This window comes from Corapipo altera, unplaced genomic scaffold (genome assembly GCF_003945725.1).
Source record: "Corapipo altera isolate COAL_440 unplaced genomic scaffold, ASM394572v1 61085, whole genome shotgun sequence".
Lineage (NCBI taxonomy): Eukaryota > Metazoa > Chordata > Aves > Passeriformes > Pipridae > Corapipo > Corapipo altera.
Window position 1 is genome coordinate 419,633 of NW_020885021.1, and position 13,736 is coordinate 433,368.

The window sequence follows — 13,736 nt, forward strand, 5'->3', positions numbered from 1 at the left end:
TTTTTGTCTGTGGAGACTGACACCTCTTCAGAATCAGACACAAGTTCTGATAGTGATGAAGAAGAAAATAATGCTAGAGTTTAGAACAGATCAGCAACATTCCTAGAAATTTTTCAGAATTATTAATTAATAGAATTAGTATAGTGGAGTTTGTTGCAGAATAAAGCTGTTATAAGTTTAGGATTATTAGCACAAGAGTATTTAGTAAAGAAATCAGTGATTTAAGAATTCTTTAACACACTTTCGCACAAAGAAAAAGGGGGAAAGAAAGATATCAGTTTTCCTCTATTGACTTGCAAAAGTGTTTTATATGTTTTAAGATTTTTGTGCACAGGTGTTCTCTGGTTATCTGCACATAAATGAAACCCTGGAAAGAAGCTGGTTCTTCAAAACAAGGTTGATGTTGTTGCTGTTGCAGGTAACAGTGAATTATCAAAAGGGCACAGTATTTAGTCTTATTGAGAGCACAGTTTTTTTAGCACAGTTTTTTCAGTATTACAAAAGCACAATTTTTAGGTATTATGAACACAATTTTTTGATATTTTTAAAGCACATATTATAGAGGTTTAGAATTTAAGAAAGTGTGTTGTGTAAACTTTAGATTATTCACTATATATTAGTAAAAGAAAGTTTATCTATTTGGTCAAGAAGCTTTAACATTATAAGGTACTAAAGAATTATAATTTTTTAGCTCATAAAACACAGTGATATGGAATTCAAAAGTATGCTTGTGTGAATGTTGACAGTGGCCACTGTGAGAGCTTGTATATGTGTGTGTGTGAATGTATGATGATTGATGTGTTTTGGTCCATCAAATACACAAACATTTTTAAATAAACACAGAAGACACATAACTCAAAAATGAATGGAGTTCCATCCACAAGTGTTTTAGACTGAATAAAGATTTTCAAGAATAAATCCTATATTTAGAAAAGCACTTTTAAGAAAATTTAAGAGCACAAACCTTGAAGTTAATAAGTTGTGAAGTTTGTTAATGCACTATTATTGTAATATGTAATCATGTTATTGATATGTTATTGGTACAATAAAGAGTAATACAGAAATGCAATATAAATTGTTCAAAAATCGAAAGGGGGATTTGTCGTAAGGCAGAAATTGTGTGAACAATTTCTATTGCATTTCTGAGATTTTTGCCTTGGTATAGCTGAGCACTGATAGTAAAAATTACTGTGCCATTAAGATGGCTACAGGACCTGAAGTTAGAACAAAGGTGGATTCATGCCAGATGCCAAGGAGGAGTTTTGGCAGGTGAATAAAGTTTTCTCATCTCCTATGACCACCTGTTGTAGTCCAATTAACAGTGGACAGCAGAGCATGTTTTCCTTATGTAACCAATGTAGTGTGAACAAGAAACTAAGCGTCATAAGCACTATATAATCTGTCTTTCTTCTAATAAAGACGACATTTTACCTGATCATATTGATGTAAGAGCATCTGTCCTGCCCTTCCACTCGATATCAGGTTCAGCATATAAGGCTGGGCGAAGAAGAAGAAAGAAGGGGGGGACATTTGGAATGATGGCATTTGTCTTCCCAAGTAATTGTTACATGTGATGGACCCTTGCTTTCCTGGAATTGCTGAACATCTGCTTGCCCATGGGAAGTGGTGAATTAATTCCTTGTTTTGCTTTGCTTGCATGCACAGCTTTTGTTTTATTTATTAAACTGTCTTTATTTTAACCCACAATTTTTTTCACTTTTACTCTTCTGATTCTCTCTCCCATCCCACTAGAGGGGGAGTGAGGGAGTGACTGTGTGGGGCTTAGTTGCCAGTTGGGGTTAAAACATGACATGCTTTATTTTGGTCTTAGGGAAAATGGTTTGGGGGGATGGGTTTTATTTGTTTGTTTGTTTAATCCAAATTACTTTGCTTAAAATATTTATGCTGTTGACACGTATTAATGGTCTTAAGGTATGCAACTGTGTTTCCTTCCTTAGACTGATCTTAGAAACTATGAAATGCATAACAATGCTCAGCACTGCAATACTTGAATCTCAGCAGGTAAATGTCAGTTGTAGCTTTTGTTGCAGTTTTGCAGATCTGCCAACATCAATAGGAGCAGGGGTGCAATTTGAAAGTAACAGGAATGTGCAAGTCATTTAAACCTAAATATGTGACCCAAAGAATGTGTTTTCTACTGATGTTAAAATTATTGAAATGATTACTTAAACTGAATATGTAAGAAAGTCTGCTTCTAGAGCTTCCCTTTACTGCTTTTGTGGATCGAATTAGCATCTATCAATATTTAATGGAGACAAGGATACAGGAAATACTTTTTTTCTTTCAGCAAGCAGGTGAGATGGAATAGAAATTGAACGACACTGAAAGGAAAAGACTGTGTTAGTTAAATTTACTTTGTTTTATATTTGAATATACAGTTCCTATTTTAAAGTGCTTCTTGTAGCAATATTAACATCTGAAGCAACTACAAAACTCTCAATACAGTTATAAAACTTATGAAAAGAATATGAAGTACTGTAAAAATGAGCTGTTGTGTTTGAATGAGACCAACACGTTAGAACAAGAGATGCAAGAAGCAGAGAACTGGGCAGAAGATCTATCTTTAAGGGCAATTGTTCTACAGTCTTTTCTGTGAGTCTGGAGAAATGGTGTTTTATACACTGTATGTAATCAATATACTAAACTTGATATAGATTAATATGTCATGAAAACACACTTAAAGAATTTGAAAATGTAACCTTTCTGGAAGTTTTTCTCTCTAGAGACTCAGAATGTGACCATGCAACTCTTTGAAGTGAAATTTAATTCCTGATACACATCAAATGTTCAAACAGGTTGTGAAGTAAGATAACACGCATGTAACCCCCAAAATGCCAGGTAGTGGAAGGATTTCAGGAAAATTTATTTCAAAGCCAAGAACACTAGACTTAACGAAGAAAATCATAATTGTGTTTCTAACACTGGGCCTGAGAAAGACATGCCCCTCTGTTCTTCCTCAGGCTTTATTATTGCTAATTCCCCCTGGTTGTCCTCCAAATGTGGAGTCCTGCAACATATCTATGAGGGTTTATCTCTCCTCATACCAGAGAGAGAGCCTGAAAGCCTCTCTGGAATGCAGGAGGAGAAAACATCCAAACTATCTTTGAGAAAAGTGCTTCTTCTTAGGCAGGAAAGCTTTCTTAAGCAAAACAAGCTCTAATCTCCTTGCCATAAATCTTACGGAAAGGGTATTTTATCCTTACACAGGTAGTGTAGCTGATAAAACTATCAGAAGACCCACTTCATAGCTGTTCTGTCTCTGGAAGTGTTCAAGGACAGGTTGGATGGGGCCTTGAGCAATCTGAACTAGTGAGTGGCATCCCTGCCCATGGCAGGGAGGTTGGAAATAGATGATCTTTAAGGTCCCTTCTCATCCCAAACCATTCTATGATTCTTAAACCAAGGATCTATAATTTCTGTTCTCGCTTCTGGGAGGGAGAAGTACCCCAGCACAGCTCTTCTCTGCGCACCAGCAATCCCTGGGGAGGATGCTGCAGAGCTCAGACAGGATCCATGACCCCACTCTGCTCCTGTAGAAAGCTCAAACTGGAAAAAAAGTCAGTGTTTAGTTTTGCCTTTTTTTTTTAATTAAAGCATTATGTATAATTTTAACCACCAAAAAGTTTATACTCTTAATTGTAACTATCACTTTGGCCTGTGCTATATGGTGATTAGTTAAGCAAAGCATCGAGGAGTAGATGCAACCTGTAGCTGCTGTCCCACATGGCAAAAAATCCTAGAGAAACTGGTGAAGTGGAAGAGGTGACTTCATCTTGTTAACTATGCAGCAAAGCAGTATTTAAAATGTATTTTTACATTGACAGTTACCTTCATGTTTGAAGAAAATTAACTACATCATAGTGTGTAATTGTATTGGGTTTGTGTGGCAAGGTTTTGGTCACAGGATGGCTACAGGGGTGGCTTTTCTGAGAAGATGCCAGAAGCTTCCCCCAGTTCTGACAGCCAGTGCTGGCCAGTTCCAACATGGACCCACAGCAGGTAACATACTCGACTGTGGAGACCTGGGAAGGGGTCTCTCTTCTGCTGTTGGCATGTGTCCCTGAACAAGTCAGTCAAACCACCCTCTGATCCAGTGGACTGCTCAGTGAAGGGTCCTCATAATGGATCACTGACAGACTGGTTGGACACAAGGGTCTCGGCTTTCCTGGGGCACTGATAGACAAATAAAACACAAGGGGTTTGAGAAAAATCTCCTCTTATCATGTGACAACCTCCCCCTAGGTCTGAGATCATTGAAGTATGTCAAGCCCTAAACCTTAACAAGGCAATTCTACTGACACTAATTTATCTTTCTAACACCTGGACATCAGACCCAATCAGCAACAGTGGTAGCACCTCTGTGAGAACATATTTAAGAAGGGGAAAAACTGCTGCACAACAGCAGCCAGAAGAAAGAAATGAGAATATGTGAAGCAACTTTGCAGACACCAAGGTCTGTGAAGAAGGAGATGATGCTTCAGACACTGGAGCAGAGATTCCCCTGCAGCCCATGGTGAAGACCATAGTGAGGCAGGCTGTCCCCCTGCAGCCCATGGAGGTCCACAGAGGAGCAGATATCCACCTGCAGCCTGTGGAGGACCCCATGCTGGAGCAGGTGCATGTGCCTGAAAGAAGCTATGGCCCTGTGGAGAGGATCCCATGCTGGAGCAGGTCTTCTGGCAGGACTTGGGATCCTGTGGGGAACCCATGTTGGAGCAGTCTGTTCCTGAAGGTCTGCACCCCGTGGGAAGGACCCGTGTTGGTTAAGTTTGTGGAAGACTGTCTGCCATGGGTGGGACCCCACGTTGGACTAGAGGAATGTTGAGGAATACATTTAGTGCAGGTAGCTCGGTGTGCAGCTGCTCTGCAAGCTGCAGATTGAACTCTGGGTGGCAGGAGCCCGAGACAAGAGGCCGTGAACTGGCGCCGACCCTTTTGCTCAGCCAGGTGACCGGACGCTGAGAGACGCAGCAGGAGCGGAGGACTCAGCAGGAAGACCTCAGACTTTTGCGCGCTTAATCTGTGAGGGTGTAAAAGCCCAGGGATTCGGTTGTACGGGGTCCCTCCTCGGAGGCACTGGTTCGAGCTTTTTCTGTGTTACTGCGCCGTGAATAAATTGCTTTAAGGATCCAGATGTCTGAGACTCTGCAATGGGAAACCTGAGCTCTAGCCGGTAAGGAAGCCTGGTCTGACTGTGTGTGAGTGGGGTGTGTAGGGAGTTAAGCGGGGCACCCCTCAGCTCACTGGAGCCGCCCGCTGCGAAGGGGCTTCAGTCTCAGCATTTAAGGTCTCTGGTAGTGGGAGTGTGACTGCCAGAGTGGCTCCTGAATGGTCAGACAGGGAGAGCATGAGGAGGAAGGAGCGGCAGAGATAACTTGATGAACCGACCGCAAGCCTTATTCCCTGTCCCCCTGCGCCGCTCAGGGGAGGAGGTAGAGAATTCGGGAGTGAAGCCGAGCCCGGGAAGAAGGAAGGGGTGTGAGGAAGGTGTCCTAAGACTTGTTTTTATTTCTCATTACCCCACTCTGTTTTGATTGTCAGTTAATTATAATTATTTCCCCAAGTGGAGTCTGTTTTGCCTGTGACGGTAATTGCTGAGTGATCTCCCTGTCCTTATCTCGATCCATGAGCCTTTCATCATATTTTTCTCCCCCTTGTTCTGCTGAGGAGGGGGAGGGATAGAGCAGCTTGGCGGACACCTGATGTCTAGTCAAGGTCAACCCACCACAGTAATATGTTAAATAAAAACATTGGCACTCTTTATAAGTGAGTGTCAGCTTTTAAAAGGTGGATCTGCTGTGTTTTGAACGAATTCAAATAAAACGTAGAGCTACTTGAAGTGATTTTTAAAAATAAAAAATAATAATAAAAAAAATTTAATGTGTTGCCCCTTTATTTTGTTTTAATTGTATTTTGGCACTGCCTCAAACAGCCCCTTCTCCGGGCCCCGCTCATAGTGGGCGTGGCCTGGTGCTGCTCCTCAGGCCCTGGGACGTGGCATCACCATGGGCAGTAAGATGGTGGCCGCCACTAGAGTCGTACAGGTAGCAGTGTTCGGCCTGCGGACCGGGAGGTGGTTGGGGCGGCTGGGGTAGGGAGCATGGTGCCTGGCACGGGTGGTAAGCCTCGCTTCGCGTGTGGCCTCCGGGGCCTGAGGTGGCCGAGGCCAGAGGCGCCGCTGGAGAGAGGCTGGTGTCCTTGGCGCGGGGGAAGAAGCATGCACCGGGGTCGGCCCGGTGGCACCGGTCATTTGAGTCCGGTGCCTGGTTATCCTGGTACCCAAGGATGTTATTGGGCAGTCTGCAGGCAGCTCCTTTAGGGTCGCTCTTCAAGAGGGGAGGGTGCTAACCAATATCTCCTTTCTAAGTCATCCTTCTTCCCTTCAAGGTGAAGGTGAAACATGGAGTCTTTTTGAAAAGACATATTTCAAAAATAAGCACAGTGGCTTTGAATACCAGACTTTAAAATTTATAGTTTGTTTTTTTTTTAATGGAACTAGTCAATCCCAGCCAGCCAGCTGAACAAATATGTACAGGCAGAGCACTGCTAGCAATTTCATGTGCTAAAACTTTATCATTCCATTTTTGCTGCTGTGGTAACTATTTCTGCATACACACTGATTGCTGTGAGAAAAGGAAGAGAATGCTTATTCCTGTTCTGAACACTAGGGTGGGAGAGTGCCTTTAAAGGTGAAATTTCCCCTTGGGTAAAAATAGAATTTAAGTAGTAATTTTATCAGAGTGCTGACGCACAAAGCAGCAGTATAGAAGTGGTTGTTTAATATGTTGTACATTCCATTTTATTATTGTAAAGTTAATGTTTGTCTAGAAATATATTTTATTCTCTCTTGTTTCTCCTACTACATTGTCTTGTTCTAGGTAGTCAAGACACATACTCCATTAATAAAGTTCCCAGACAGAAAAAGTCGTCCCAGACCTAAAAGTAAGTATTTAATCTATAGATACAACTTATGTCATATTTCTTTGCATAAACTGTTTTATATAAGAATCAGCACACAATTTTTCTGCTTCGACGATGTGACTCAACTGATTTTGAGCAGGGTTTCTGAATCGTAGTGTTTTAGTTTGAAGGCTTCCTTTTCAGACTCTATACAACTGTGGAAATATACATAATACTGTGGGAATATACGTAAGACACGCATGCCTTTATTTTTTGGTCAAGGCAGATTCACAAGGATTTCTAGTGTTTTTCTACTTATATAAAAAGTCACATTTTTGAAAATACTAATATTTGCCTAAAGTGATACTGTCCAAGTGAATTTGAAACAGCCTTAGGTATTTGGTGATATTTGCAAAAAATGATGTTGCATTTTCCTCATCCTTTCTTTTCCTAATTGGAGTGTGTGATGTCTGTGGTATTTAAAACCCTGATTTATGGTGTAGTGGTTTGAATCAAGTTTTTCCCCTGCAGTTGAAAATGGTAAAACCCCAGGGGGTGGTGGCCCTAGAAGTTTTGAAGTTTTGTCCAATGAGTGCTTCTGCAAAATATAAACATATCACAACCAAATGGAAGAGTTGTAGTTTTGGGTTGAAGAAGAAGTAGCCATGTTCTGAAGCCATGAGCTGAAGGGGCAAGAGCCCCTCTGGGGGGCCACAGCCCCCCAGCCCCCGGCTGGGGTCATAGAAACTCAGAAACAGTGTTAAGCTGGACTATGTGTCTGTAGCTATGAAGGCTGGGAGTTTTCTCTCCACCGTGGGCAGCGGCAGGAGTAGCGGCAACCGGCACTGACCGGAGAAACAGTGGCACAGAGCCAGAAAAGACGAAGCAGCAGAGGCATTGCAGCCAAGCAGGAGAGAACTCCTGGAAGGAAAGCCGAGAGAAAGCTAGCAGCTGAGAGACAGTTTTGGGGGTAAGAACTGAACCAGACCCCCCAAAAACCCTTGGAGACCCCTCCTAGAGAGAGGAGGAGTAGATGGACTCCTATTTGAGAGGAGTCTTGGAGTACAGCAGTACCAGAGAGAGAGGAGCTAAGAAACTCAAAGACGTCCCGGAGCTGGACCGGGACGGCCAGATGGAATGCAGAGGGGGGTGACCTTACTCCCCCCGCTGCTGCTGCCACGTTGGCAGTTGAGACAGAGCACAGGAGCTCTGGTGGAACTCTTGAGGCAAGGACTTTCAACTGAAAGCTGCCCAAGATGTTCTGACTCAGGGGTGAATCCCCTGAGGAAGGGACTTTCACAAAGATGCCCCTGCATTTCGTGATACACCTGTGGTGAAGCGAGTTTTGTCCCTGCTACGCAGTCCACAGGTGAGGCCTTCGCTTGGAGTCGAAGGAGAGCCGAGGAGCTTGGAGACCCCCTTGTGTGTATTGAAAAGAGATCCAGCTACAACAATCCAGTTGCAACTGCTGCATGGAAGACAGAAGAGGAGCTGCTGCCCTAAATGTGGAAGGGATCTGTCCTTCTTCCCTCCTGGACTTTTATTTGGAGGGGAGAAGAGATCTGATCCATTGTAAATGCTTATGTCATGGTAGAGATAGCTAAGGTTGTATATAATGTATTGTAGTATTTATTTGTATAGTCATTGTAATATATTCCCTTTCCCCCCACTTTGAGTCTGGTGTGTTTTGTCTGGAAAGAATCATCTCTCACTGGGTTGAGATGTGGGAGGGGGAATGGAGCTAGGGAATTAGATTTTTGGGGATCTCAAACCATGACATATGGCTAAGAGCCCTTCCACTGTACATTTTAGGAAGTGTTTCTTTGTGCTAATAATTAATGTTGAGAAAAAATTAACTTCATTGCAATCTTTGACATTAATTTTTACACCTACAGATAGGTTTATATTTATAGGAACCTCAATACTGTTATGTTTAGAACATCAAAGTTAATGAACTGTATTTTGTTTTAATATTCCTTTTGAGTGAATACAGCATTTGAAACTAACGTAGTAGATGTTTTTAAAAGCTCTGTTGTTATTCTCACTTGTTTAGAAATTATACCATACCATGTATTTGCCACAGCATTATATTTAGGATTTAGCTTTCAGTTTAGTTTATCCATTAACATTGCAAAGTATCTACAGTGCACATCAATGCCACTTCTGACTTACCTGTGAATTCTTCAGGAACTATTTTCTGCGATAACTTTCAGTCAGAATTTTGTATCTTGTGCCCAGTTCAGCCAATTGCCTTTCATGCCAGTAAATTACTTTCTTAAAGGCTTAAAAACATGTTAGTTAGCTCATGCTTATCTTCGCATCACAAGATTTTTGTGGCTATATTTCACAATACCAGACTCTTGCTTCTACATAGCTAAACAGAGCTCTGCAGATCAAGACTATACTTTTAGGGATGTGAGTGCTTAAAAGGTCAGCCAAATTCTATTATCATATTACTACTGCAACATGATGGTCTCAAACAGGGAAGGGAAAACTGTCGTAGGGACTGTATCTGAGTTTAAGCAACAGCAGTATTAGGTCAGGTCTTGACTTGGGGTTTTTGATTGGCTAATGCTTCTATTCCAAATACACTTCAGACTTTTAAAAATACAATAGAAGAAGATCTTAGGCAAATCTCTAAACAGTTGTGTGGTATATAAAACAAATTTGGAGAAACTTTCTTTTTTTTCATATATAAGGTATGTTACTTCTTAAAGCAAAAATACCTTGTAGTCATTACTAGACAAAACTATTATCATCTGTGTGTTGTTTTCTTCTGTTTTCATCTTCTGTTCCCTTTGCCTCGTTATCTTAAATTTTAAAATTTCAGCTTAATGGCATGCCCCCTGTTCAGGTTGTGCTCCTTCTGATGGGTTCTCTTCCTCCTTGCTCTGTTTGGGACCCTCCTTTGTTGATGTCATTTTGTAATATTAAAAATGGGTACAGCATTGTATTGCATGTCGTGGTATGTCATAGTTGTGAGCTTTATCTTTCTGTAAGCCTCTACCTCTTTTTCACTTGTTTGTCTTTACAGTTGCAGTTAACAAAAAGCATAATCTTAGTGGATGTTAGTTATTTATCTTAGTTATCTTTTTACATAACCCCCTCCATGCACACATTTGATACTTTATGCTGCTTCTGCAAGTCCAGCTTCCCAGTGAAAAAGCCTTTGTTAGGATCTATGCTGACTTATCTTCTGTTTCCACATCAGTACGTCTGCCACTCAAATATGCTTTCTTTTACTTTCAGAATTTTTTCACTGTGTTCTTGGTATATTTAACAACAATAAAAACAGCTTGTGAGAAGTAGAGTATCTTTTAATTCTTTTAAGTATTTGTTATAATGAAGAACATTGTCAATAACTGGTAACTTTTATTGGCTGCTGACTAATTAATTTTACAGTCTTGTTATATTTCTGTAATGGTTTTGCAATCTGGATTTCAGTACTGGAATCTCTACAAACAAGTATGCCATCTCTTGATGCTTCAAAAGCACAGGAGTCTATAGGAGGCAGATCACTAGCATTTCAAAATATTTCACCTGTTCATAGAGTACAAGGTATACCAGACACCTGTGAATTAACAAGAACCTTACCTCAGAAATACAGACGGAAACTAATGTCAGATGAAGAGATTGAATATATTCAAGTAAGTTTCATTTATTGGTGTGTATTGTCTTTATTTACCTAGCATTTCTCTTATTTCTACACCTTCTTCCAAATTTAAAATATGGTATTACAATGTAATTCTTGGCAAGTGTATACTCGGAGTTTTCACCACTTTGATGCACAGTACCTAAACTACAAAATCTTAATACACAATGTACCCAACTCTCACTAATTACTAGCTTGCAGTATCACTGATTAGAGAGATACAGACTTAAAACAGACATGCAGACAGCTTGTGATAGTCATAGCCTATATTAATCACAATCACTACCTGTTTTGTAACATCTGTTTAATGTGTAATTTGAATATGCTGGACAGGAGCACAAGTCTGTTCTTAGACCAGCAAAGGCTATTACCAGGTGACTGAAGTCCAAAATATTCCTCAAACTAGTTTTTATAAGTTATGTATTAGTAAGTTACCTCTTGTATTTCTAGTAATGGAATAATTTTATTAAACTTGATATAAATATTTTCTGCAATATTTGCAAATACAGCACTGTATATAAAAGGCAAGAAAAACCTGCTTTTGCACTGTAACAATTTTCAGTTGTAAACACTGATGCTTAAAAAAGGAGAATGCACAAAATATGAAGAACTGGAGAGATGGGTGTGAGTTTGAAAAAAGACATAGCTTTGTTAAATTATGATCACACTGTAGGTGTCCTTATATTAATAGAGAAAATCAGTTTTCTTGCATGTATACCAGTAGGGTATTATAATTAGAAATAAAACTATTTATTTTCCATAGTAATACACTCAACCTCTAGCATAAATTTTCTAATGGTGAGGTAAGTTGTAAAATAATTTTGTTGGCAAAATAATGAATTGAGTACCTTTCTGATTTCTCATAAAGATTGCAATGGCTGACCTTGGCTTTGTTTTTACTTTGGAATTTGGGCAGTGAAAATAATTCTAAAACTTCTGTTTACTACTGCTGTGTTTATCAGACCTTTCTAAAGTGAGTAAGAGTCATGTTTCTTCAGAGTGGGAGAATTGGAAGCAGCTATAATTATAGGTTGCAGATGTTGATCTTTCTGTATTCTCCCCTGAAAAGAATGGAGTTGTTATGGGTAGATGCTGATACTTTGACACTCCATGCATGTTCCTATACAAATTAAAAATCAATGTCTAAATCAAAAATTAAAACTAAAACTCTATTTGTTAATCTAGAACAGTGAAAAAGATTTGATCTCCATTTCCCATTCTTTTAGTGGAATATATTTAACCATATGCTTTTATTTTACAGTGTGGAGGTCCAGAATAAATATGGAAGATTATTTGCCACTGTTGAAGAATGAAGTATTATAGTCACAATAAAGGCATTTCCTTAATACTATGATTATATATTAATAGCTTTAATAAAAACCCATATGAAGGGTGAGAAGGTTGACACGATACACTATATATTAGAGATTGAGAAAGCCATCAACAAAAAATCTAAGTAGCATTTGATGTCCACACCATGAAAGTATTTTTCTAATTAACTATTTGCAAACTCTCCTATAGAAATTAGTTGTTTTCTATTTCAAAAGATTCAGATGTCTCATTAGGATTGATTTTATGGTCAGAAAAGGGACACTGAAGTATTCTCAAATATTATTAAGACTGGGGTTTTTTTAGTAATTATACAACTATATATATCAGATCTGAGGTTGGGAAAAATAAATATAAAAATAGGGATTATTCAAATTATTAACTGTTTCAGAAGAGAGCCCTTTGAGTCTAATTACAGTTAGAAGTCCACAATATACCCGATCTCTAGGCTCAATTTGCATAGTCCTTAATATGTGTAGTCCATAACTAAAGCCTTTTATGTGGCAGACTGAAGTGAGCCAGGCTCTGCCTGTGCATCTCAGGCTGGTACAGCCAACGCCCTTAGCCTCAGTCACGCTGCTTTCAGCCAAGGGGATGTGTAGTACTCTAAGAGGAGAAACCCACAGACTTCCCCGACCACCTCCCCATGTGTAGTACTGGGATTTTATCCTCTCCCACAATGTGTAGGGGTTTTGTTTGGGCAGGACCAGGATGGTTGGCAGATCCCCTAGTGTTGACCAGCCAAGTGGCTTCTGCTAAATTTGCCTCCCAATGCTTCCATGCCCCATTACCTAACATAGTTTTCAACAGTCCATTATACCTCTCAATCTTCCCAGAGGCTTGTGGGTGATAAGGGATATGATAGATCCACTTGATGCCATGTTTCTTTGCCCAAGAACTTATGAGATTATTCAAAAACTGAGTCCCATTATCTGATTCAATTCTCTCTGGGGTCCCATGTCACCACACAATGTGCCTCTCAAGGCCTAAAATGGTGTTTCGAGCAGTGACCTGGTTTACAGGATATGTTTCCAGCCAGCCAGTCGTTGCTTCCACCATGGTAAGTATGTAGCTCTTGCCCAGGCGTGTTCATGGCAGTGGTCCAACGCAGTCAATTTGCCAGGTCTCACCATATTGGAAACCCAGCCACCGCCCTCTATTCCAGGGAGATTTTACTCACATGGCTCGCTTAATTGCCACACATGTTTCACATTCATGAATAACCTGTGTGATGGCCTCCATGGTCAGGTCCACCCCTCAATCACGAGCCCATCTGTACATCGCATCTTTTTCTAGATGTCCTGACGTTTCATAGGCCCATCGGGCTATAAATAGCTCACCTTTCTGCTCCCAGTTCAAGTCTACCTGGGCTATTCCAATCCTGGCAGCCTTATCCCCCTGCTCATTGTTCTGATGTTCTTCAGTGGCACGACCTTTGGGCATGTGAGCATCGACATGACGCACTTTCGGAGTCATGTTTTCCACCCATGCAGCAATGTCCTGTCACAATGCAGCAGCCCAGATGGGTTTACCCCTGTGTTACCAATTGGACTTCTTCCATTGCTGTAACCACCCCCACGGGGCATTAGTTACCATCCAGGAGTCAGTACAGAGGTATAGCACAGACCACTTTTCTCGTTCGGAAATCTTTAGGGCTAGTTGGATGACTCACTTCTGCAAACTGGCTTGACTCGCCCTCTCCTTCACCAGTTTCTATGACCTGTCGTGTGGAACTCCACACAGCAGCTTTCCACTATCGGCGGAGAGGCTCGGACAGAATTGCACACGAATCAATATGATTGGCAAAAATGTCCCCTTTATTAGAGGAAAGGCA

The 13,736-nt window shown here is 40.6% G+C and overlaps 1 protein-coding gene across 1 annotated transcript; it reads left to right on the plus strand.

Moving 5' to 3' along the window:
• Positions 1 to 6,026: 6,026 nt before the first annotated feature.
• On the plus strand, positions 6,027 to 11,869 carry LOC113959085 (28S ribosomal protein S36, mitochondrial-like). The gene is made up of 4 exons (XM_027667854.1): positions 6,027 to 6,065; positions 6,900 to 6,963; positions 10,366 to 10,568; positions 11,835 to 11,869. The coding sequence occupies exons 1-4, from the start codon at positions 6,027 to 6,029 to the stop codon at positions 11,850 to 11,852; spliced, it is 324 nt and encodes a 107-aa protein (XP_027523655.1). The 3' UTR covers positions 11,853 to 11,869.
• Positions 11,870 to 13,736: the final 1,867 nt, after the last annotated feature.